General features: G+C 56.4%; 9 protein-coding genes across 9 annotated transcripts in view; 4 read left to right on the forward strand and 5 right to left on the reverse strand.

Annotated features, from left to right (window-relative positions):
* Nucleotides 1-764: 764 nt before the first annotated feature.
* CHGG_00852 (uncharacterized protein) lies at nt 765-1,975 on the reverse strand (the record flags this gene model as incomplete). The annotated part of the gene is made up of 2 exons (XM_001220072.1): nt 765-1,754; nt 1,919-1,975. The coding sequence occupies 2 exons, from the start codon at nt 1,973-1,975 to the stop codon at nt 765-767; spliced, it is 1,047 nt and encodes a 348-aa protein (XP_001220073.1).
* Nucleotides 1,976-3,145: 1,170 nt separating this feature from the next.
* CHGG_00853 (uncharacterized protein) lies at nt 3,146-4,141 on the reverse strand (the record flags this gene model as incomplete). Its single annotated transcript, XM_001220073.1, has 1 exon — nt 3,146-4,141. One exon carries the CDS (start codon nt 4,139-4,141, stop codon nt 3,146-3,148), a length of 996 nt encoding a protein of 331 aa, XP_001220074.1.
* A 2,268-nt stretch (nt 4,142-6,409) lies between these two features.
* CHGG_00854 (uncharacterized protein) lies at nt 6,410-6,847 on the reverse strand (the record flags this gene model as incomplete). Its single annotated transcript, XM_001220074.1, has 1 exon — nt 6,410-6,847. One exon carries the CDS (start codon nt 6,845-6,847, stop codon nt 6,410-6,412), a length of 438 nt encoding a protein of 145 aa, XP_001220075.1.
* Nucleotides 6,848-7,817: 970 nt separating this feature from the next.
* Nucleotides 7,818-8,648, forward strand: CHGG_00855 (uncharacterized protein; the record flags this gene model as incomplete). Its single annotated transcript, XM_001220075.1, has 2 exons — nt 7,818-7,933; nt 7,991-8,648. 2 exons carry the CDS (start codon nt 7,818-7,820, stop codon nt 8,646-8,648), a joined length of 774 nt encoding a protein of 257 aa, XP_001220076.1.
* Nucleotides 8,649-10,660: 2,012 nt separating this feature from the next.
* Nucleotides 10,661-13,527, forward strand: CHGG_00856 (uncharacterized protein; the record flags this gene model as incomplete). The annotated part of the gene is made up of 3 exons (XM_001220076.1): nt 10,661-11,674; nt 11,731-12,831; nt 13,165-13,527. 3 exons carry the CDS (start codon nt 10,661-10,663, stop codon nt 13,525-13,527), a joined length of 2,478 nt encoding a protein of 825 aa, XP_001220077.1.
* A 1,006-nt stretch (nt 13,528-14,533) lies between these two features.
* Nucleotides 14,534-15,914, forward strand: CHGG_00857 (uncharacterized protein; the record flags this gene model as incomplete). Its single annotated transcript, XM_001220077.1, has 4 exons — nt 14,534-14,585; nt 14,882-14,934; nt 14,999-15,264; nt 15,332-15,914. The coding sequence occupies 4 exons, from the start codon at nt 14,534-14,536 to the stop codon at nt 15,912-15,914; spliced, it is 954 nt and encodes a 317-aa protein (XP_001220078.1).
* A 526-nt stretch (nt 15,915-16,440) lies between these two features.
* On the reverse strand, nt 16,441-20,093 carry CHGG_00858 (uncharacterized protein; the record flags this gene model as incomplete). Its single annotated transcript, XM_001220078.1, has 6 exons — nt 16,441-16,550; nt 16,655-17,528; nt 17,579-17,814; nt 17,873-18,195; nt 18,248-19,154; nt 19,736-20,093. The coding sequence occupies 6 exons, from the start codon at nt 20,091-20,093 to the stop codon at nt 16,441-16,443; spliced, it is 2,808 nt and encodes a 935-aa protein (XP_001220079.1).
* A 784-nt stretch (nt 20,094-20,877) lies between these two features.
* On the forward strand, nt 20,878-23,064 carry CHGG_00859 (uncharacterized protein; the record flags this gene model as incomplete). The annotated part of the gene is made up of 5 exons (XM_001220079.1): nt 20,878-20,935; nt 21,208-21,516; nt 21,600-21,838; nt 21,889-22,384; nt 22,469-23,064. The coding sequence occupies 5 exons, from the start codon at nt 20,878-20,880 to the stop codon at nt 23,062-23,064; spliced, it is 1,698 nt and encodes a 565-aa protein (XP_001220080.1).
* A 1,082-nt stretch (nt 23,065-24,146) lies between these two features.
* Nucleotides 24,147-24,915, reverse strand: part of CHGG_00860 (uncharacterized protein) — a gene marked incomplete at both ends in the record, with an annotated part of 5,186 nt that continues 4,417 nt past the window's right edge. The window contains 2 exons of the mRNA XM_001220080.1: nt 24,147-24,537; nt 24,601-24,858. Coding sequence (XP_001220081.1) covers nt 24,147-24,537; nt 24,601-24,858 — 649 coding nt within the window. The remainder of the gene's footprint in view (nt 24,538-24,600; nt 24,859-24,915) is intronic.

A 24,915-nucleotide genomic window follows, 5' to 3' on the forward strand; every position in this document is an offset into this window, starting at 1 on the left:
ACAGTTGTCATAGATTGGTGTTGAAGGACATAGCAGGCCTGGCCCGGCGAGGCATGGCATCGGGAAAAGGGGATAACAATCATAAAATGAGGTCCTCTCGTCATAAAATGACGCTAAAGAATTGGCCTGGCGAGGCATATGGGTTTATGGATGGCATGTATTTCGGGAGTGTGGCAAGGTTGTTGCTGGTGGTGCATGGGACATGGAGAATTGGCGTTTTTGTAGGCGGGCGGATGAGCCGGTGGAGGAGCAGGTTACCTATGTCTTTTTTCTTGGGAGGTTTTTTTGGAGGCTTTTACGATGAGCAAGGCGTTGTTTATGATGTTCTGGCCTGGACTGGGGAAATACACTGCCTTTTGCAAACAATTGTTCTCTTCGTGATAACTTGTGGTGATGTGACATGGATGCTCAGAAACTTGTTCTAACTGGTCGTAAGATATTGGGACAACTTCGATGAGTCGTTCATGCCGGATTAAGGAACCCCCCATCTGTCTGTATGCCCTGAGGAATGAAATGACCTCGGTGTGCGTGTCCAAGCGTGTTTGGTAGATCCAGCGGGTTGGTTGTCGTAGTTTGCGGACCTACGGGCTTGTTAAGGGGAGAACGGATAGGATGATGGCTGAGGTGGTTGGGTTAGTTGTCAATGGATATCAAATTCTTCACAAGCGGTCGAAATTCCATGTTCTATTCTACAAGCTGCCGCTCAAAGCAAGGCAAGGCTAGGCTAAGACAGAAAACGCAATCGAACGACACGTTCACATCATCTAAAACTTGTAGACCTGCTCCGGGCTGTAGCCCAGCTCCTTCAGGATCCCCTTGAGCTCGCCCTGGTCCTTGGGGCTCTTCTTGTTCCCGGAGATGGCGTCCATCATGCCGGGGGGTCCGCACACAAACACCTTGATGTTCTCGTCCTTGGGCTCCGGCAGGACCGTCTTGAGCAGGTCCTTGGTGATGAAGCCCTTGCCACCGGTCCAATGCTTGGGGGGGTCGTCGAGCACGTAGAAGGCGCGGAAGCGGCGCGGGTTGTTGTTCTCGAGCGCGGCGAGCTCCTTCTTGAGCAGGATGTCGTCCTCGCGCACGTTGCCGAAGACGAGCGTCACCTTGGTCTGGTCGTCCGGGTTGTTGAAGATCGCGCGGCAGAGCTGGAACATGGGCGTGATGCCCGTGCCGCCGGCCACCAGCGCGATGTGGCCGTGCTTGTTGGCCGTCCATGGGTACTTGGGCAGCGGGCCCTTGACGTCCAGCCGCTGGCCGGGCACCATGTCGTGCAGGTGCGTGCTCATGGGCCCGTTGGGGTACTTCTTGACTAGCAGGTCCAGGTAGCCGCGCGCGTCCTCGTCGTTGGTCGGCGTGTACGGCCGGATCACGGGCTTCTCCGCGTCGACCGGCTTGAACTTGGTCAGGATGGCGCTGGCAACGTGCACGCCTGATACCATGTCGTCCTCGGGCAGGCGGAAGCGCAGCCGCTTCGAGTTGTGGTTGACAATCTCGACTTCCTCGAGCTTCAGGCTAACCCAGCCCTGCTCGCCGCCCGTGAGCGCCTGCTTGACCTCGCTAGTGGAGAGCTTGCCGGCGGCGGCGCTCGAGGCGTCCTTCACCTTCTCCTCGGCTTTCTTGGCGGCGGGGGTGCCTCCGAGGAAGTAGTAGCCGGCACCGGCGACAGCGGCGGCGGCTGCGCCATAGAGCAGGGTGTTGTTGCCCTTCTTAGCGTCGGCGGAGGGGGGCTCGGTGGCATAGCGGCGGATCTGGAATTGCTATAGAACGGTTAGTAGGAATAAAAGGATTGAGGTTGAGACTGCATAGAGCTAGAGCTGCCGAGCCACGTAGCTACAAAATTGCGCAGTAGCTGCACAGCTGCGAGTGGCAGGAGAGGTACATGGTCAAGCAAACGGATGGAGGGGCAGAAGTGGAATCTCACCCGCTTGAGGGGCGCGGCGGCCCGGAAGGCAGATCGACTGGCGACAAACAAACTCATGATGTCGGCAATTGGGTTGTAATTGGATGCGGGACGAGTGGCCGCTTGTCAATGGGAGAGAGAATTATGTGCGACAACCCGGGCTGGGGGTTTGCGATAAGATGGTACGATTTGTAAACAGCCGGGACCGGCGGGACATGGACGGAGCTTGTTCGTCCTTCCGATCTTGCTCCCGCCCTGCCCTGCGATTGCCCATTGAGATTTGGGGGGCGCCCTGCCAAGTTCGGGCGGTTTACGTCATTCAGCCCACTGAAGCCGCGTTCCCCTTGGCGACCTTTACTGGGTGGGTTTCAGACTTTCAGGGGCTGAATGTGATACCTACTTCAACTTCTCGAACTGGTCGGAGCTTTCGACATTGTAAGGCGCGTCGACACAATACCTTGAAGGTGTCTATCGGACCCGAGCGAGGAACAGCTCTACGAATCAGTCGACTATTGGAGGTCAGCTCTACGAGCCGAGCAGAAGAGATATCGGAAGAGCATCACTCATATCGTGCCGAAAGCAAGGGCCCAGAGAAGTAGCCAAGGCAACGCCGAGATATATTCCTCCCATCATAATCATAAAACATCAAACCACAAGAAGAAACGGATGCGATGGTTTTGCCCATCGCTCGACCCTGCTTGAAGCCGTATTGGTACAAGATTCCCAACACCCCAGCCCCCCAAGCCCCGAACCCGTGGGAAGCCTAGCAGCCACCCAACCCGTTTCCCCTGGTATGCAGCCTCCGATGAGTATGCTCCGTTGAACATGCCTCCCCTTATTGTTTCTCCTCTCTGGGGCCCTGGTTCTCCTCCCTCTACCGCGTTCTCCAGATGTATCACCTCGACTCCCTCTTCTTCGGCAACCCGGCCCCGGAGCCTGACCTCTCCAATTTCGCATCGGGAAGTGTCTCCAAGCCGCTGACTGCCGCTTCACCTTTCTTTGCACCGCCTGCGGCCGAGGCAGATATCGTGTCCTGACTAGCGCGCCGGGATCCAAATCCTTGATGAATGGCCAGCGTCGGGGTATTTGCTTGGCTGCCGCCTCTTTGCCCGTGGTAATGGACAACTTGTGGTGGGGGCTGACCGGCCTGGGTGCCGAGCAGATGTTGCGGATAAGGATCGAGGTCCTTGCTCGAAGTGGAAAAGGTAGAGAGGACCGGCTGATGATAGCTCATTGGTTGTTGCAGTATTAGTAGTAGTGGACGCCGTGTTGTTCGTTGCCGTCGACGACCCGCTGGCCGTGGTTACGGCCCGGCGAGTGAGGCAACTGCGGCGCCGGCGTGTGTTCGGCCTGTGTGGGCGTGCCGACGTCGTTGCTCGGGCTGGCAGGGCTGACATCGCCCGTGATCAGGTTGCCAGCCAGGCTGTTCAAGCCGCCCTCGATATCGCGCAGCAGCCGCACGTACTCTTCAGGCACGAGGCCGCTCTCTTGGGTCTTGGGATCCTCAGCTACCAGCCAGCCTTGGCCGTACCGGTAGGACACCCAGATGATCTGGCCTTCTACCAGGGGCAGCTCACTCTCGTTCTCCCGCTCAAAGTCGAAAAGCGCAACGGCTTTCCCGTGCATTTCTTCGTCTGGCGACGTAATGGTAAACTGGTAGTCCCTCGAGTAGCGGGACTCGTCCACGTTGTGGAAGCTCGGAGACGAGCACGCGCTCGAATCATCCGAACCAAAATCGCCCGCTCCACCAAACTGGCGGGGTTGATGGCTCGCCAGCTGGTATGCGTTGCCCCCGTGACGGGCTTCGTCTGGGGGGTATGTGACATACTCGCCGCCCGGCCCATTGGCCTCGTTGCCTTGGTTCACATAGTACCGCTCGCTGCCGTCGTTGCTGGTGCCGACATAATATCCCCGGTCGCCATCGAAACTCTGTGGTTCGGCCTGGGCATCGCGACTGACCCGGCTCTTGGTATATGTGCCGCCCGATGCGCTCTTGTGCTTCTTATGTCTCGAGCTAACGACGGGGCTCTGCAAATCCTCGTCCTCGCTCCACGGCGGGCCGTCACCAAAGTGAATCGCGGGTAAGTCGGCGGGCCGGTTCGCAAGGGCGCGGCTCCACGAGTGGGTGTCCCAATTTGTCCCGGTATCCCACGCCGGCAAATCGGACAGACGTTGTTGCTCGCTCCCTAGGGCGAACATGCCCGACGGGGGTCGTGAGGGTTCGGGCGGAGGGCCATAGTGCATGGGATGTGATACCGGGTAAGCAAAGTCTCGCACGAGTGTGTAGGGAAAGGCTCGAGGGGTAAATCGGAAATATGTGCGAGGCAGGGCGCGACCTCGAGGGGATGGAGCTCGCCGTCGAGTACTGCGACAAGCGGTTCCTGGAAAACGTGGCGACATAGAGGCCGCGACCAGGGTTTGCTCCCTGCGAAGCGCAGCGGCGGAGGTAATTGAAGCGGTGGAAGAGGGGGGGATTGCGCCGCGTTAGGAGCTTGGAAGATGAAGATGGCGGGCGGCCGAAGTTCGCAGGAAGACGAGCCCGGGGCGAACATGAACCGCCGATCATGGTTTCGGGGAAGGGCGAGTTAACGACGAGGGAAGAATCCAATAGGATTATGGGATTGCTGAGAGTGTGGGGTTGGTTGCGCCTCGCCCTGGCTCGCTCGCTTTCGGGGGGCGCTTGGGGGGGATTGTGTCGGTGGGACCCCCAGCAACGCCGGCGCTGCCACCACTGCAAGTTCGGGGGAACCGAGGGTTGGGAACAACTTGGAAAAAGGGGAAAACTCGCGAACCCCTCGTCTTTGGGTCTGTCAAATCGTTGCAGTTTTTCTTTTTTTTTCCTTTTTGGCGCCAGGGGCCTCTTCTAGCCCGTTCGCTATCGATGTCGCACAGTTGCAGTGGAGAAGTTTGACAGGCGGTAAATGGAAATCGATGGCTCTTGTGCCCGTCTGTGTTGCCAGGAAACGTGGATGCGTGGATGCGTGTTTCGTCAGACTGCCCGATTTTGCGCTCAGACAGCGCCAGGCCAAGAGAGGAAAGGAACAATTGCAGGGCAGACTCTCTCCACAATTTGTCGTTCCCGGCGGTCGGGATTGTATTATTAGAACGGCCCCGGCGGTCTCTTGCCCTGAAGCGACGGACTCGCTCGCCACGGTAATTTGCACTCAGGACCAGCGCGTCCGGCCACCGGGATGGAGCGAGCACAATTGGAAGGCAAATCTAGGTAGGTCGCGAGGGAAAGAAGAAGTCGAAGATGAGAAGGTCGATGAAAACTGCCCGCCCCTCAGGGGGTTGAAGAGTGGAGAAGTTGAGCGCTGTGAGAGCACAAAGGGTGGGCGGCTGGCCAGCAATGGAAGGCCGGGCACCTTGCTAAGCGCGCTCCAGCAGGCCTGCAAGACCCCACCCAGCAACCGCCGGGGTTCGCTGGTGGCCAACTTCGAAGGTTCCATTCCTCGCAACCAGCGAGCGAACCCTGGGTCACCAGGGACACGCACCAACAGGGGCAGGTCTTCTCAATCTAGGCGAGAGCCGCCTCCAGCTGTCCACACGCAATATCACCATCCCCAACTGCATGATATTTTGATGCATCTCTAATTGGTGAATGCACGGAATACAGGGAGAAGTAGCCAGCCGGGCGTCCTTCCAAGAGCTCCGGGGGAAAATTGACGACCGGGAGGTGGCTCGTGAATCCACGCGGGCTCCGACAGGGCTCCCTCCTGGATTCGCCTTTCACCCTCCCATTGGGGATTCAACGAAAAACATGGCCTCGTCATGGAGAGGTCGCCGGCAAGGCAAGGCAGTACGTAACTTAGACAGAAACGACAGCTTTGACGGCGGTCTGTCACCAGCCGTCTCACCCAAGCCCACCAATAAACTTCAGCTTGTAGACTATTTTTAGAATAAATGCCTTGTATCTCATCTGTCCTCGTCGGTGTCCTCTGTCCAGTGTATCGAGGCGATTCTCTCGAGTGGCCGTGGCACTCCTTCGACAGTTGCCAACTGCCAAATTAAAGTTCTGTTCTGTCAGGAGTGACATCTCTGGCTGAAGAATCTGCTTCGGCGCGCTCATGAGAGTTGCACTCGACCGAAGCTTGCCGGTGTGGAGTCTGCGATATTGGGGCGCGGTTGGGCAGACAAGCAGGGGTTGCGTCTGAAACACTGGTTCTGGGTGGGAGGTCCAATGAGGGTGAGGCCGTTGTCGAGGCCAAGATTCGAGCTGTGACCTCCCGTACTTGTAGTTAATTACCTCCCTGCTGGATAACTCCATGAATATGTCGAATAAATACATTTGCCCCAATTACATATTCGTACTAAACACATTATGTAGGTAATGTACCACACATTGTTGTTCCATCTTCGATATCAAACCGTCCGTAGCGTTTCCTTCCTCACAAGGCCAGACCGCCGAGAAGGCAAGCCGCCGCCAGCGCCGTTTGGACCGTACGCGCTGGCCCAACCCCGGCGCTACTCGTTGATGTCGCCGATGTAGTGGTCGAAGTTGGAGCGGCCAAACTAGATGCGTGGCTCAGAATGCTGCTGTATGCACCTCGAGTGACCTGGGCGTAGCACATCTTCCGCGGCCTCGACTACCTCGCCCAGGGGGCATTGGGACGCCGTCGCGTTATCCCGAAGTTGGATGATCGCTCCAAGCTCGGGGCACCCTGGGACGTCCATAACCCGATGGATCTCGCCCGGTTCGTATGTTATGACCTCCTCGGTCGCGATGTTGAACATCAGATGCCCTCTGGTCAAAACATCGTCTCCACAAGAGTCGAACGAAAAGGACCACTGGGGCATGAATCTGTCATCGCGGGATGACCTTCTGATCCATTCGGTGACGTTGGTGGTGGCGATGAGGTAATTGGATTCCAAGTCGGTGTCATTTGAGACCCGGAGCGTTCCCTTATCATAATAAATGCCCCCCGGCCTGACGCCCTCGCCACAAGGCATGACGTCCCAAAAGATGTTCAATTCACTCCTAGGCGGCCTAACCCATTGGAGGTATTCGATATGGAAGACGATAAGGGAAAGACCTCCGCGACTATGTAGGTGGTGTTGCGCGGGTGGACGATACCAACTTCGATATTGGGGACATCTGAGCGAGCACTCACCGCAAGCGACAGGCCGGCGACTGCCCAGAGTGAAGGAAGCCTCATCGTTTCTGTGATGTTCCGTTGAATTCGCTGTGAGGGACGATGAAAAGCCGCAACTCGAGGACATGGCGGGAACTACTTTCCCAGAAGCCGAAGCGAGGCAGCGCCAGTTTTATTAGACCATTTCATTCTCACGAGCACGAAGGACATTGGGGGCGGTTCTGTGCCGTTCTTTCGTCCAAGGATAGCAAGTACAAGCACACGACAGGGACCAGCCAACCGAATAACTAGGGCGGTCGAGACTGGCAGTATCTTGATTGGGCGATGGGGTCGGGACCTTTCTGCCAAGGTCAGACCCAATCGCGGAAAACATTTCACAAGCTTTCTTCTGCTGTTGCCAAACCGACCCAAACCAACAAACCGACCCAAAGAAAACCCAGAGGCTTCTTTCTAGCCCCGCCGGTCCATTTCGCGCCCGGGCCATACTTCCTACATGGTTCATTACCCATGATGAGAACATAGCACTGCGGCTCTGGTGTTCTTCCCCCCGAAGGTAAGCGCATTCGCTATCCCCGATTGTCTCGACCCCTCTTTGTTTATGATGAGCCTTATTGGAGCTGTCTGTAGTCCTGCTTCGCAGGCGGTGATGACAACTTTTATAATTACGCTTTTTTTCTGATCGTACATGGCTGTTGCGGAAATATGCACGGAATCCTGTTTCCTGATATCATAACTAACGTCGCTGATAGAGCAAGTGCGGGTGCAACCTTGGTGAAGCGATAAGCACCATCGAAGACGACCACCGCTTTTATTCTCACAACCCTGCCATGGAAACCGCAAACGGAAATGCGGGCTCTGCGGCCACGGCCCAAAACGGCCAACAGGAAGACGCGTCAGGGTTCAAGTTGAAGTTCTGTACTGTCTGTGCGAGCAACCAGAACCGGTAAAGAACACCCGTGACTCAATCATATCCGGCCAGCAACAAACTAACGTGGACTAGGTCAATGGAAGGGCATCTCCGCCTCGCCCAAGCCAACTACCCCGTCATCTCCTTCGGGACCGGGTCCCTCGTACGGTTGCCAGGGCCCACCATTACCCAACCCAACGTCTACAAATTCAATGAGACCTCATACGATAGCATCTATCGGGAGCTCGAAGCCAAGGATCCCCGTCTGTACCGGGCAAACGGCCTGCTGAATATGCTGGGCCGGAACCGCGTCATCAAATGGGGTCCCGAGCGATGGCAGGATTGGCAAGTCGGGATGCCGAGAGTCAAACACGAGAAGGATCAAGGGAGCATAGGCATGGAGGCTGGCGTGCCCGACATTGTCATCACTTGCGAGGAGCGTTGCTGGGACGCCGTGGTCGATGACCTCCTCAACCGTGGCTCTCCGCTGAACCGGCCCGTTCACGTCATCAACATCGACATCAAAGACAATCACCAGGACGCTTCGATTGGCGGTGGAGCTATGGTCGACCTCGCAGATTCTCTGAACAGAGCCGCAATGGAGGAACGTGACAAAGTAGGAGCGGCCGTTTTCGATGCCGGGGGCGCTGCCAGCCGTGCGAGCTTTGACGAACGGGTGCCCGAAGTTTTAGGCGAGTGGCAGGAGAGGTGGCCCGGTCTACCTTCTACGTGGACTTTGTCCTGGTTTTGAGTGGTTCCATTTCATTTTTCATATACAGAGGCGTTTAACGGTTGGGCGACTCGGAGTACGGGATTGGGGTGGGTTTAGGGCAGGCTCAAGAGATACCAGGCATTATCATGCCATGAGTTTTACTACGATACTATGACAAGCAGTTATGGGGCGCCGCCCCGCTATCATCACAGGAGAAGGGAACTTTGGGTGATGATCAGTTAACTGCGAAGGACCAACTAATATCCAGCCTCCAACATCCTAGCTAGTGTGGACACTGGGAGGCCCCGGGGTTTTGCTGCTGCTTTAAAGTGACAGGGGTGGGGTGGGAGGCCTTCCTCTCCAAGGAAAGGTTCCTGGCTGACTCGCGACGAAACAAATGATGACTCGGCTTCGAAAAATCTTGCGAAAGCTTTTGGCTAGCGGAGAGTGAAGTGGCATAAGTGGGAAATCGTTGCTTTATCCGCCACCCGGGCTATCAAACGCCGTAGTATGGGGGATATGCGGAGAAGGGCCCGGGAGCCAATGCGGACGGGACTTGACAGCTCTTGTTCCTGCGTCGACCTTGTGTGACGGGGAGAGCCGCACAACCGGTATCGCCGGATTATCAAGAGTGATCAGCTTACTGTATAACCGAACTATGTTGTTGAATAACGACGAATATATGTCGTTCTTCTCAGTACATAGAACCACTCGAAGGACCCGTATGGGTGTCTTGTATCTGCAGAATTCATGTTTTACATCTGGCATTTCAATTCAAGGACCCCCTCATCACCCACCCATGAACGGGGCAAGGGAGTTGAAAGAAGGCCCAAAGAAGAAAGAGTCTTTGAGTTTCGAGGGAGTCCGCAAATGTCTCGGGGAAGCGTTATGTTTCACGGAACTCGGCCCAGATTATCTACCTAGGTAGGTACTTTGTAGTTAGAGATACAAAGCATCCCTTTGTTCTTTCCCCGAAGATCCCCGGATTTCTTCTCCCTGGGCGGCCAAAGACAGTCTCGGTTCAGCTCTCCATGCTTTGTCTCGATGCAAAGAGCCGGCTCGACCGACCGACAGCATCGGCTTCAAGGAAAAAAAAGTTGACTTGCAGGGTCGATCCCCCGCCCATCCCTGTCTCCGCCTTCCCGCCTCCTTTCGCCGAGATGTTCCTGCCGTAGCGCGCGACTACCTGGACAAGGAAATTGCACCCCCAGCACCAATCCCCAGCAGTTCAGCTGCCAAACCAATCGCCACCCAGCAGTGGCCCTGCCGGGGTCGTCATCAGGGGCGCTTGGGCGATTCATTGCCCTTTTGGTGATCTTTTGCACCCCCAAATCCCACGTCTCGGTGATTCCCACGACCCGCACTCAAAGTCGTCGGTGGTCATCTGTAATTACACGCTGCCTAAAAGGACGCGGTCGTTGTTTGCTTGCGCTTCGCAGACAATCCGGCTGGTTTTCCGCTCCTTTTTGCTCCTTTTGCTGCTCTGCTTTTTTGCTCTCCCGACTCGTGCTCGACTTCCATTCTTTTCGCTATTTTCCGCCACTCATTTGCAGCTTCGTGGCAGCCGAGTAAAGACGAAACCGCACTAGACGAGATCAGACGACGAAACGGCCTTTCACGACGGCCATCCCTGTGCCCCCCAGCTACGAGCACACGATCCTCCAACAACAATCAGCAGTCCAACAGACCGGGCCGCCTCATATCGGACCAGATCTTGTATATCTTTGTGTGCACTGTTCCGTGTGGCCGGGCCGTGCCACTTCAGCCTTCTTTCTAGCGGAAGCAGAGCTGCTCGCTCGCCGCTCCTGGCGACCCTTCGTTGGCCGAGCGTCAAGGCGTTTCATGCTGTGTCAACTTTCGACCACCGTTCCCCGCTGCGTCGTCGTCCGGTTTAATCCTTTGTAATAATTTCGTTTCGTTGCGTGCGCACTCGCCGCCACTCAGCGTCGCCAATTTCCGCCCTTCGGCGCCACGTACCCTTGCCCGCCGGTTGCTCTCTCGAGTGCCCGCTTGCGACGACCAACGCCCACTACGAACCACACCCGAATACCATGAATGGCCGCAATGCACCACTGTCACCTGTCTCTGTAGGCGGTAGCGAATGGTCATATCCAACCACCGATAAGGACGGGCTTCCATACCAGAATAACCGAGGTCAACTCAACACACCGCCCGACTCTGCCGGACCAGTCAAGCCGATGAACAACTTCCCACCGGGGCCGAGGAGCGTCGGCGGCCCCTCGCCGCCCGCTTCCGTCGGGCGATCGAGCGCCGGCACCAACCTATATGCAAGGAGCGAGAGCGGGAGGAGTCAGAGCCAGTCGGAAAACCAGGAGCTGATGCTCTCAGAGCACTATGTCTCTCTCAAGCGATTCCTCTCAGCAACATCGCGCGATGGCAACCCGAAACCCCCACCGAACAAAGCTCGCGATAAGCTGCAACGCCTCACCGGCGTCCAGTTTCTCGAACTCAGTACCGATGTTTATGACGAGTTGAAACGACGCGAACTTGCGAGCCGAGTACCCCCAGGTGCTCCACCCGGCTCTGGGCCTCCTGATTACCTCTTACCCGAGGAAAATTTCCACCCAAAGCGAAACCAAGCACGCCAGAAACTCTCTTCCCTTGGCCCCCCGCGGTTCCGTGACCTGGCCACCGACGTCTTTTGCGAGCTGGAGCGGAGGTTTCCGCGTTTTGCCGGTCCGGATGTTCCTCGTGTAGGAAGCCCGATGTCGGTCCGTGGAGGACCGCAGAGCCGCTCGCAGACGCCCGTAAACGGAATGAACGGGTACCCCCCGAGGAACCAGAGTCGGAGACGCCCCTCCGAAGCTAGCTCGGTAAGGAGCGGGCGCGGGTTGCCAACGCCTTTGCAGGCTGGCTTCCCGATTCCGCCATCACCAGGCATACCAAATGGCGACTACGGGAGACCAATGCCGAAGCAGTTTCAGAGCAACACCATCGTCCCCAATAAGAGCACGATGGTAGAAGAGGACGATGACGCCATCAGCCCCACGAGTCCGGACCCGAACGCTCCATATGGGATGCAGCGCGCCGCCGGGCAAATCGAGGTTTGTTTTCTCCTTCTCGCACCCCTGAGCATTGATCACTAACACCAAGCCTCTAGCCGGACAAGAAGCTCATTGAAGAATACGAACAGCAAATCAGGGAGCTGCAGGACAAGGTCAACAGCATGGAGGACACATTAAAGCGAAAGGATGATGAACTAAACGGCGCTCTGGATGGCGAACGCTCGAAAGCGGCCGCGGCGGACTCGGCAAAACACGAGTGGGATAGTACCCGCGCGAACCTGGAGGATAAACTCGCCGAGGCTCAAGAGCTAAACGACTCCCTACAGCGGGAGATCGATAGGCTCCGGGGTGAGCACGAAAATGAGGCGCAAGAGTTGAGGGACGAGCTTGAGCAGGCCAAGAGCGCAAGCCGTTCGGTGTCAAGTGGAGCGGCCGACACCGAGCTCGAACGGGAGAACAAGGCGCTACGTATGGCACTAGAAGAGCAGGAGCAAGTGACTGAGGAAGTGCGGCGGGAAGCGCAAGAATTCCTTCGGGAGATGAGGACGATCTCCCAGCAAAGCGGCGCCACCTGGGATAGGCAATCCGAGATGGAGAAGACGATAGAGTCGCTCGAGAATGAAGTACGAGAGTGGCAGAATCGCTATGCGCGCACCAAAACACAGTTGCGCGACATGCGCGGTTCCTCTGCCGGGCTCACGATTGACCAGGACGCGGGCAGATATGTCCGCGAGAAGGGATTTGTTGAGGACGGGGGATTGGTTAAGGATATCCACGTCACAAAATTCCAGCTCGCCATCGACGATCTTCTCAAGCAGGCTCGTGCGGACCCAGAGCGCGTGATCGACGCTATGAAGGCCGTCGTGGTCAGTGTCCGGCGGATCACCAAAGACATCGACACCTCGGCGCAAAATGGAGAAGCGGCCATGCAATATCAAAAGCCCAAGTCCCGGGTGTCATCCACGGCCAACAACATGATCACAGCCTCCAAGAATTTTGCGACCTCGGCTGGCATTTCCCCAGTATCGCTGCTTGATGCAGCGGCATCCCACCTGGTCGCGGCGGTCGTTGAGCTGCTTCGCGCAGCCAAGATTCGCACCACTCCGGGCGACGAGTTGGAAGAAGATGATGACGGAACAGTGACCCCTGTGGACTCGACCGGATTCTTCTCCCCGCAAAGCAACGGGCAGAGCAAGGTATCCAGCATCACATCGGTTCCAAGCTTCGCTGCCGCCACCCCCGCCATTTCAGGGCTTGGGCCCTAGGGAGCCGGGCGAGCGCCGACTCATCCGCCTACAGCCCAGTTAGCTCGCCGCGCGAGTCGTTTGCAAAGGGCCCAATGGCTCGCAACGGGGCGGCTGCCAAGGAGCGGTCAAGGGGAGAATACGGGGGCCTGGAGAAGGCCCTACCCATCGCTCCCAACACCAACGGGAACGGGAACGGTTTTTACAACAACCCCCCAACAACCCGACAGACGGATCGAGGACCTCAAAATCTACCTTGAAGACCAAAATGCCGTCCTTGTCCAGACGATCCAGAACCTCGTCGAGCTGGTACGCGATGATGCCAACATCAACCAAGTCACAGAGGAGATCGGCGTCATCACGGACGTAGTCGGGCAGTTGACGGCGGAGACGCAGGCGGCGGTGGGCCCCGGCCCCGACGGTCCTGAGCTGGTCAAGCGACTGGTGGCATGCCGCGAACGTCTCATGGAGGCCGGTAGCCGCGGGCTTGACCTCGCGGCCGGTGGCAGCGACAGCACGAGCCGCGAGTGGCATATGTGGAGCCAGACGCTACCACCCATTGCTTTTGAGATTAGGCGCGAGACCAAGGAGCTCGTGCAGAATCTCGACCGGCTCGTTTTGAATGGCGGCGCAGATGACTTTGCATAAGAGACTTGTCTCTTCCGGTTTTTGATGCTTGAGTTGCATACACCGGGTTGGTAGGTGTTGGAGGGAGGGATTGCAGTTTCCTTTGCTTAGGCTTTGTTCGGATACCCATCATGGCCCCTGGCTTTTTTTTTCTCATCGTCTGTCGATGGTTCTTGCTTTCTATTTTCACTTTTGCCATTTGCTTACTATTACCGGCCCCGTTTTATCTTCGAGATTCATTCCAGCGGCATTTTCATTCGGATATGGTTGCCATACTTTACTTACATGACGTCCTCGGGCGAGTATTGGGTGGTGGTCTTATATACAGGGGGAAGGCAGGGCGAGCGAGCCTTTCGCATGTTATTTATGTACAGATCGAGCTTGCAGATGATGCAAGAGCAGGCAATGATAGTGACGAAAGGCCCCGATATATCTATATGTATGGACGGATAGATGTGGAAGACAATTCACCACATAGTTGTTAATGTTCCACCCACCGTGGCACATGCAGCACAGGGGTCTAACATTGATGAATGTACATACATACTTGCAAGATGACTTTTTATAGCCATTGTTTTCCCGTTGCATCTTTCCCGATCCCTAATGCTTTGGAAAAAAAACACCGGCTCTCTCTTTCTTGCGCGAAGTTCAGGCTTCGAAGTCTCACAGCTCCCAGGAACGGCCTTGGCCCGACCAGCACTCTCTCGGAACCTCATTGAAGGGTACCGACGGACGTTCCATCAATGGACAGTCGGTAAATCGACGGGACGGTTCTGGGCACGGCCATATTCCCCTCTTTCCATCCACCCTCTTCCAATCAATATTCGGCTTTTCTCAGCCGCACGCACACCCCCTGGCACGAATCAAGACACCATGCGTCTGGCCAGCACCCGAAAGGGACGCTAGTTTTGGGGAAGCCTGGGTGGCTTGCAGCCCCCGCCGCGCCCGAAGACAGGGAAAGGCGGGTTCATGCCGTGTTTGACGAGGCGGACTGCCCTTGTTGAAAAGGTCGACAGGGTCGCCCAAGATGGCACAAGGCTCGGACTCGGGCGCTCTCCCTCCTTCACCGTTGGGCGACCGTTCTCCTTGCTGTGCTCCCTGTCTTTCGGTTTTCTCTTTCTCTCGACCTCACCTCAGTACTTTCGAGAATCGACCTTCGTCGCTCAGATTTGTAGAAGCCACACAGCACCGTCGACGATGAGTAACCCACAGTTTCCAGTTGGCTTGCCCCCGGGGCGGGAGCATATTCCCATCCAACCCAGGGGCTTCATTGCCATTAGGATTGTGCAGCTCGTCATGTCCTTGATCATCCTCGGGTTGGCCGCATATGGTATGTTTATTTCTGGGCTTCGCTTGACGGGCGCTTGACTAACAGCCCAAGCCGTCTCCCTCGGCCCGTATGACGGGAACAACTTCATCTTGGCAGTGGTAAGGACATACCAAATACTCACGCACTCAACGAAGGTCATGAAAACTGACCACAACCCTCTAGGCCATAATGACTCTGTTGTACTCCATCTACAACCTGGTCGCCAAATATGGTCCACCCGCAGCCTACAACTACTGGGTCATCCTGGGCCTCGATATCTTCTTCGTCGTCATGTGGCTCTGCTCATTTGCCCTGCTAGCAGCCCGCGTAGGGCAGTTCTTCTCCCTCGTCAATAGCTATTCGTCATATAGCTATTACTCCCTGTCCGATAGCGATCTCATCTGGCTCGCGGCGCAGGCGGCTGCCGCCGGACTAGGCGGTGTCGAGTTGTACGTCCCCATCCCCCCTCCCAGGTTCCCCCCCTCCAAAAGACATAAGTCTAACCCACCCCTCCAGCGTCCTCTTCCTCGTCTCCCTAATCATCCACTCCATCCACCTCCACCGGCACCGCGCCGCCGGCCTACACTGCACGCCCGGCACACCCCCCGGGCCCCGCCAGCCTACCACCAGCGCCGCCCCCGCGCCAGTCGTCATCCACACAGACAAGGCAGGCAACCCCATCTACCACCACCAACAACAACAACAACAACAACAACAACCCTACCCCCCACAACAACCCATCCCCGCCCACCTCCAAGGCCAGGCCCCGCCGCCCTTCTACCCCGCCCCGGGCTACGCCCCCGTGCCCATGACCCACATGCAGGGCCAGCCTGTCCCCGTCCAGGGCATGCCCATCCCCATGCAGCAGATTCCGCCGCCGCAGGGCGGGTTCTATGCTCCCCAGCCCCATCCCCAGCAGCAGCAACAGCCCCAGCCGATTGTGCCGCAACCCACGGGGGACAGCCAGGCGCCGCCTTCGTCGGTCGGGGGACCGCCGCAGATGCAGCCGACGCCGCCGCCGCAGCAGCAGCAACAGCAGTATAATCCGCCGCGGCGAGAGGGGGGGTTGGTTCCGGGGGAGTTGGGTGCGAATGAGTGATGGGGTGTTGGGCTTGGTGAGCATGGGGGTGCGTAGGTAGGGGTGGTGGTGGTGGTGGTGGTGGTGGTTGTTGTTGGGAGAAGGGGGTGAGGTGGTTTTATAGATACAGGTTGCCGATGTATGCAGTGGCGTGTGGTGGGAGAGTTGGTGTACGGGGTGTGGTTGAATAGGGGTGTTTGTTTGTTTTGTTGTGATTTTGTGAGGGATGTATACCCAGGGTGTTTAGTCAAGTAGCGGCCTTTGGGAGTCTCAGGGGCTCTAGGCAAAGAACGATATAATTCGACTAGTTACCAAACCCACTGACTGATACCAGATGCCTCCTACTGTATGTGTACTGAACAAAGTAAGAAAGGAGCAGGGTCGGAAGAAGCAGTAGCTCGGCGATTTACAATCTATCCATTCATGTACAGCCTATGGATCATATACTTAGACCAAGCCAATGTCTCCACGACAATCTAGCCTCCTCCTATGTTGAATAATTCAATCCTTAATATGTACCTTTCCAACTCTTATGGTTCCCAAGTGCTCACAACCGGTGCGCAGCATTCTTCAAGCGGCTCTCGATGATATCTACCCACCTCTCCGCATTCACCCAGTCCTCGTCATCAATACTCTCAACCAACCCCGGAAATACCGCTATTACCACCACCCCATGTCAGCATTCACTCCTCACAATCACATAACCCTCCCCAAAATAGAGTAGAGTAAACAAGAGAAACAAAAGAGAGGGAAGAACTCACCACCAGCATAACCGGTCCACAACCCCGGCGCAAACACCACATGCTTGAACCACGGCCGCCCATCCAACCCCTCCTCAAACAAGAACGCACGCTCCATCAGCTTATACTTGGTATTGACCTTGCGGACCTGCCATCCCAGGTGTAGCCTGACCGGCCACTTCCACCAGGGGATGTGGGCGCGCAGTTTCTCATCGAGCTCGTCGGCGCGCTTGTCGAGCTTGGCGGCGCGCGCGGCTAGCTTGGCCACGGCTTCGTGCAGGCGCTGCAGGGAGGCCTTGAAGGTTTCGGCGGAAGAGGTGGACGCGGCGGAGAGGGTGGTAGAAGTGTTGCGGGTGCTGCCGCGCAGCTCGAAGTAGGCGTCGTCGTCCAATAGTAGGGGGGCTGCTGTTTCGAGGGCTGATGCGGACCGGGGCGCGAGGGCCGCGTCGAGTTTGTCTTCGACCTGCTTCACGTAGTGGTCGAGAGACTGGGCGTAATCGGCGGCGCGGAAGGATATGACGGGGAGGTCGGCTAGCCGGGCGGCGAGCAGGCTGAGGACCTGCGCCATGGTCCGGTGGTAGATGAAGCCCGGGTCGCCGTACTTCTCCATCCAGTAGAAGCTGTCGTAGTTGCTGTGGTAGTGGTACACGGGTGAGTCGGGGCCGTAAATAAAACCGATGTCGAGGGATGGGATGCCAGCAAAGTCCTGGAATGCGGTGAAGTCACTGCCGCTGCCCATGGTCCTGATCTGCTTGTTCCATAGGTCGTGGACTGTCTGGCCCGGGACGGTTTGGTTCGGGGACGGGACCACAGCGGTGACAGCGTGGATGAGGTTATGAAGCAGGGGCGCTGCCGATGTCCGCAGTTCGGTGCCCCGGACCGAGGCGTCGGTGTTCTACTGGGGTTAGCAAGGTGACAGAGATGGGGAAGAGTGGCGGGGCATACAATGTAGGCCACGTTGGCGTGATTGAGCCAGGGCAAATACTCCTCTACCCATTCAGTGGAGCCAACAAGTCCGTACTCCTCGCCGTCCCAGCTTCCAAAGACAATGGTTCGGAGAGGCTTCCACCCTTGACGGACTGCCTCCCCAAAGGAACGCACCGCCTCGTTCAGCACAGCAGACCCGCTGTTGGGGTCGCCGGCTCCCCCTGCAATCCAGGCATCGCGATGGTTGCCGACGACTGAAATGGTGCGATTAGCGTACCACACTGGTGGAAAAAACGTGGAAGGTCTACATACTGACGACCTCGTCGGGAATGGTGCCGTTGATGACGCCGATGACATTCCACAAAGGCGTGGTCACGTAGTCCTGCTTGTTGTATAGGTTGACCACGACATCGTCGGGGGTGGGCCCGACGTTGTAGTGTACGCCTTTGTACCCCAGCCCCGTGTTACGAGTCCAGTACTGGTTGAAATCGTCGGCCTTTGGGCCGTGGCCGTTAAGGGCCTTCAGAATGGGGAGCGCATCCTGGTACGAGATGGGGATAGACGGAATGCTCGGGATGGCCGTGTGCACCGGCTGGCGGGGGACGCCTGGCTTGGACGGGTATCCCGGCGTTGTCCTATCGGCGTGGTCAGTGAAGAGTCCTTGGAAAGAGGTCGAGTGAGGTTTACGGGTCGCCTGGGGCAAAGCTGAGAAACTGGGTGCTTCCCCGTTGCACACTGCTGGGCTGGCGGGCGGGCCCATCTGGATAGGGCTTCTCTCCCTTTTCCTCGGTGATGTCACCGTCGTCGCCGGGATCGCTGTACAGAACGACGCCCAGCATTCCGAGTTCTTGAGCGCGCTTGACCTTCAAACCCCTAAAAATGCCGCCATAGCGGGCAATGGCCACCTTGTCTTTGAGTGTGACGTTGGCCTTGACCAGGTCCGCAAAATCCTGGTAAGTGCCATAATTAACATAAACCACCGAGCCGGTGACATTGCCCGAGGCAGAGTAGCCGTGGAAGGTGGGAATCCGGTCGGACAAGCTGCTTGTCGGATCATCTTCGATCACGTCCTCAGTAAGGGAAGCCTCGTATGACACCTTCCAAGCCGAGGTACCGTCGTCATGCTTCTTTTTCTTCAAAAGAGCCAAGCGGTGATCGACCGGGTAGTTGATGTACACATCGTAGGACACGATATCAGCCTGGATCCCGAACTCTTCCCACTTGTTCTTGGTCCAGAGCGCTTGGGAGTAGTTCTTGCCTGCGATATGAGGCCCAGAAGTGTAGTACCTGCTCCATTCCTCGGCGTTTTTGCTAGTAGGGGTGTCCAGGAGGATGCGCTGCAGCTGATCGTAGTCTAACTTCCGTTTGCCACAGCCGGGCCATGACCACTTGTCATTAGGTTCGTGGTGGGAGTGGCCTTCCAAAAGTGTCATGGACACGGCCACGGCGATGAAGAACCATATCAAGATGGATGCAAGAGCGACGGTGCAAAAGCGGCGCAACACGGCATGGGGGTACCGGGGCCGGGGCGCGGCGACCCGGACCTTGGTGAGGAGCGGCGTGTGCTCCGAAGACATGGCTGTCTGTTGCAGATCTGGCTTGTGACGGTCAGTCTCATTATGATCTATCTCTATTGTTACTGCCAAACTAATGCAGTGTTGTATGTAGGTCCCAGGGCAGAACATGAAATGGGGTATGGATGTAATTGATAAATTGCACAGGTCACACTCACAGCAACACGATCCCAGCCTCGCAATCTCACATCAATTGGTTTTCGAAATTATGGATTAGGTTGGCATGTTCTTTTTCACAGCTTCAGCTCTTTTTCGGATTACCGCGATAGTCGGAGGTGTGGTTGGACGGAGTGGGCAGGTGAGAGGTTGGAAATTCAGTCAGTTGCAGGTTGGTTGGTACATCGGTGGTGGTTGGAGGTGTGTTGCAGTGGGCGAGTGGGTGGTTGGCTGGCCGGTCAAGAGGTGCTTGGGGGAACGCTGACGCAATGCGGGATCTGCCGTGTGGCCCGGTCCTAATTGAACGAACGGCTGCCGTTTCAGGCCTAGATGTTCGCAGTTCAAGGTAAGCTGTAGTCTATCTTCAACCCCAAACAATATTTCACGACCTCAATCCGCCTGCAGCTCTCGGCGTTGAGACATCTCATCACAGGCGCCAACTCACCATCCTGCACCAAGACATTTTGGACATTTGGACCTGCCACCGTGCCGCCGGGGAACCTGGGGTACGTCCCGCGGCTAGCCCACCATGCCGCCGAGGTGCATGAACCGCCCCGGATCCCATGATAAAACCTCGAAGTCCAGGTTACACCGTAAGATTGTGCATGGTAGTGGAGGTAGGTAGTAATATGCTGTGACTCCTCGTTTGCATGGCCTGTCGAGGCAGCCTGTAACATCGCGCCTCCCCCCTCCCAAGTAGTCACCTCAGCACTGAAAGGGCAAGTGGGGGTCTGCTTGAGGATGGCGGGCTTGGCTTTGGTGCTCCGCAGCCGGACCCGCTGAGCCGACCCAACCTCCAACATCGTTCTTGAAACCCTCGTTTGCGCCGCTTCCTGCTGTTGACCTCATGGCCGTCGGCGTTTGGATTGGCTCATCATCCTCGCTACTCGTATTCTACAGAGCAGCAGGGTCATATCCCAGATGACAACAAACGCGTAAAGCATCATATGTGGGCATAGCTTGCTCTAACTTTCTGTGCTTCCATTCCTAAATATTTGGAAGCTCAAAGAGGAACGCCCGTCTTCTCTTGGCTCTCGCATCCCCGGGCCATTGCCGACCACTCATGTCCGAAGCCGCTCCGACTTGGCTGCCGACTTCTGATCTCGGCCTAGCCGTAGATCGGGCCCGTATCCGACAGCTCCCCACCTTGCCCACCAACAATTGAATGCAAGCCAATCATGTTCACAAGAGTCGGTGGCGCCTGGGCTGAGTTTTGCTGCACAGCATGGATGATGGCCTCCAACTTTTTTGTTTTTGTCAGCTCTTCGGTCAGACTTTGCCGCGCCCATGACTGTATTTTTCCCATACAAAGTACAAAGCAACCCTTTGCTCCGCTATTTCCGACGGATTCTTTTCTTGCCACACTCTCTCCATCTTATCGCCATCGCTGTCGAGGCTGTCTCTAGTTGGCTGTATTCCGTACTCTGCGCATAGGTGCTTAAAATACAGGTTACAGTTTGTTTTGTTTTGCCGAGAAGCGAGTCATCTTCTGTAACACGCGCCAGTCTCGGATTCTCAGTGCCATTGACAACCGAGAGAGACACGCCCTGTAACACTTCGTTCCTGGTCCATGCATCATCGTCCATCATGACCAATCAAATAAAAAAAGGGCCAAAGCTGCCTGCCCAGCAGTTGGCAATTCTAGGTAAGCGCATATATCTGTTCGCATTACTGTGAAATGTCTTGTTCTTTCAGTTTCGTTGTCTCTTCCGACGTCCGATGCCCGAGTATCATTCCAACCAACAACAACAACAACAACAACAACAACAACAGCAACCCTCCCTGGTCGATGATACGGAGCTCCACGATGCTTTTGCTTCATTTTTGGCTTAACCATACCAATAATCCCATGGCTCCATAGGGCCCCGGGTACCGTCCCCATCTTGTGTCACCATAGCTAACCTCAATCCATTATAGCCGTTGCTAGGTTTGCCGAGCCCCTAGCCTTAACTTCCGTCTTCCCCTATCTCCCAGAGATGATAGCCAGCTTTGGCGTTGAAAAGAACGACGTCGCAAAATGGGCGGGCTTTACGGGAGCTATCTTCTCCGTCGCTCAGAGTTGCACTGCTGTCGCCTGGGGGAGGGCCTCCGACAAGTTCGGCCGCAAGCCCATCATTCTTTCCGGTCTTGCCAGTACCATGGTGTGCTTCCTGATCTGGGGCATGTCGACCAGCCTCCCGATGGCCATCGCCGTCCGTGCCATTATGGGAGGCGGCAATGGCAATGGTATGTCCGCCTTTGATTCACCCTGCTCATCGTGGGGCTCCCCCACTAACACACAACAGTTGGTATTATTAGAACCATGGTAGCAGAGATGGTGCCAGAAAAGTCACTCCAGCCCAAAGCCTTCTCCCTCATGCCTCTTGTGTGGAGTATTGGTTCCGTTTTTGGTCCTGCCTTTGGCGGCTTCTTCGCCCGCCCTGCTGAGCAGTACCCCGGCCTCTTTGGTAACATAGAGTACTTCAAGCGCTATCCTTTCGTGTTGCCAAATCTGATGGCCTGCTTCGTGTTCTTTATCTCTTTCATGACAGGACTGATGTTCCTTAAGGTGAGTCCAGAAAATCAGGGGCTATGTAAACAAAGCTAATATTTCTCCAGGAAACACTCCACAGTAAACGCCACAGGCGCGACTGGGGTTTAGTGTTGGGCGAGAAACTAACCCGTTCCCTCAAACCATCAAAGACGAAGGCTAAGCGGAGAAGACTGTCGTTTGTCGACGACGAGGCATCAGCGCCCCTGCTAGCCGAGTCGGTCATGTCTGGTTCCGAGCAGAGCGCCGCCAAGGAAGATCCCGTCTCCAACAGCGAGATCTTCACCGCCCAGACGAGCATCAACCTCCTGTCGTACACCTTCCTAGCCCTACACGCCGTCGCCTACGACCAGGTCCTCCCCGTCTTCCTCAACTACCCGCGCGTAATCCCCGACGAGACCAACACCCACCTCCCCTTCAAGTTCAATGGCGGCTTCGGCCTCAGCTCCGACAAGATCGGCACCATCTACACCGTCTACGGCATCGCCTGCGGTGTGGTACAATTCCTCCTCTTCCCGACCCTGTGCGCCCGCTTCGGCGTGCTAAACTGCTACCGGACAGCGAGTACGTCTCTCCCCTTCCCCCCACCCCCCTCATAAAAAGAAATAGAAACCCAAGCCGGCTAACACCACCACCAACCCCCACCAGCCCTAATCTTCCCCCTAATCTACCTCCTCACCCCCTACACCGCGCTCATCCAAGACACCACCACGCGCTACGCCGTCTTCCTGACCATCATGCTCGCCAAAGGCTTCGTCGTCATCATCGGCTTCCCCTGCACCACCATCCTGCTCACCAACAGCGCCTCGTCGCTGCGCATCCTCGGAACCCTCAACGGGTTCGCCACCACCTTCAGCGGGCTCGGCCGCGCCGTCGGCCCCGCCGCCGCTGGCGCCGTCTTCAGCTGGGGCGTGAAGGAGGGCTATGCCATTGCGCCGTGGTGGATGCTGGCGTTGATTGCGATGGTGGGGGCCGTGCCGCCGTGGTTTATTGTCGAGGGCGATGGGCCGACGAGCAGCTTGGGGGCTGGTTCTGAAGGGGAAGAGGAGGAGGAGGATGACGAGGAGGGGGGTGAGAGGGAGAGGGAGAGTTTGTTGAGGGGGAGGAGGGTGGTTTGTGAGAGTGAGGGGGGTGAGGATGATGAGAATGGGGATATTGCGGTGTCGGACTCGGAAGGGGAGGAGGTTGTTAAGAAGAGGGGGAGAGCGAGGGGGTACGGGACTGTTAATGGCGTGTCGAGGTGAGGCGGGTTGGGGTGTGGATGTGAATGTGGGAAATGACGGGGTATGAGGCATGATTGTCCTGGCATTTAATGCGTGGTATGAGAGTGGAAATGTGTTGATGGGGCGGTAATTTTGCGTGCATCTTTGCATAGACGGCGTCAAGGTTCTTGATAGGCGTTGGGTTTGGGAAAACATACTTGTATATAGGCCATTTGCGTTTTGGGGGATAGCAATAAAATGATAAAAGCAAGAGTGTGTCGGCGTGTCTATGCTTTTTAGTTGAGAGCGAGGGTCATATCCAAGTACTTTTTGTTTACAGTCGTCTCTATGTATAATAGGGTATAGAAGGGACACCTACCCTATACGGGAACCGCCCATCCATTCTCATACTTTTCATAACTGTAGCTCTTATACTCGAGGCGAGACCATGACGCTTGAAGGGGACCCTGGCCAGTACAGCCCGTGCTCGCTCCGTTTGGTCCAAGTCCTAAATGTATTGTTTAGGGACCCGAAACCACTAGACCGACGAAGCAGGACCGAGGAAAAGGGGTTAGTATACAGCAACATATGGTGTGGAAACATGCACGAGACCTTGATCTGCCAACGCAATTATTACGAATAGAAACTAAAGGTATCATTTCACTCATTCCCAAGGCTAAATAACACTGTGAATATCCGGCGCACCTCGTCTTTCCTCCGTCCCAAACACACAAACAGTCCACCCACCCATCCACCCACCCAATCCATCCATCCATCCATATCTCCAAACCCAGTTCCCCCTTCCCAGCCACCACCTGTCGTCCATCATCCACCCATCATCTCTCATCCCCAGCCGCCTGTCCACCCGCTCGCAGACCGCCGACTTCGCACAACAAAAACAGACCCAAGCCCTCGTCATATCCTCGCGCCTCGCTCTCTGGTGCTTATCTTCTTGATCTGTGACAAAACAAGCCGGGAATAAAACAAGAGATCCGCCACCCCAGCAGACAGACTAGCCATCCACAAGAGAAGAAACCCCAAAAGAGAAGAAAAAAGAAAAAACCTATCTAGCCCTGACGAACAGTTTCCCCACCAAGTTGATAACCTCCAAACTTTCGACCCACTTACTGCGTCCGATAGAACTTCTTGTACAGCAAGTGCAACAGCAGATTGACGTTGAGTTTCAGACCGCCCTCGAACAGGTTCATAAACTGGTGGGCTTCGAACTGGGCCTGCAGCAGGTCCTCGATGGGCACGAGCGCGCTGGCGCCGGGCATCTGGATGTGCCCGCGGCTGCCCTCGATGGTGAACACGCCGACCTCGTCGCACGAGATGGTTAGGTTGATCTGGCCCCAATCGCGCTCGGGGATGCCCTGCCACGAGACGACCACGCCTTTGTCCGACAGCGCCCGCACGCTGTACTTGTACGAGCCGAACTTGGGCACCCGGCCCGAGCGCTCGAGCTCGCGTTGGTGGTTGTACTGTTTTGTGAAGGGGAGGAGGAAACGTTTTTTGCTGGAGGGGCAAGAGGTTAGTTGATGTTTTTGTGGAAAAGATGTCTCTGTGTGGATCGCTTACCCTTTTTTGTTTTGGAGCGTGGCCATCGCCTGCTCAATGTAGTCGTCGTAGCTTCTCCGCTGCTGCTCAAGATACTTGGCCTTGTCGTGCAGGTTGCCAATCATCAAACGGACGCCCTCAAGTTCCCGCTGTCGCTGCACCCTACGCCGGCTCTTGGTTCGGATGTCGACGGCGATGGCATTGAGCACATCCTGATAGTGGTTGTGGCGCGAGATGCGGCCCAGCTGCTCAAGCCGCAAGATGTTTTCGAGAGCTATCCTCTTCAGGTACAGTAATAGCTCATGCGGGTTACATCAACCATGTTAGCGTCCGGAA

This window comes from Chaetomium globosum, genomic scaffold (assembly GCF_000143365.1).
Source record: "Chaetomium globosum CBS 148.51 scaffold_1 genomic scaffold, whole genome shotgun sequence".
NCBI lineage: Eukaryota > Fungi > Ascomycota > Sordariomycetes > Sordariales > Chaetomiaceae > Chaetomium > Chaetomium globosum.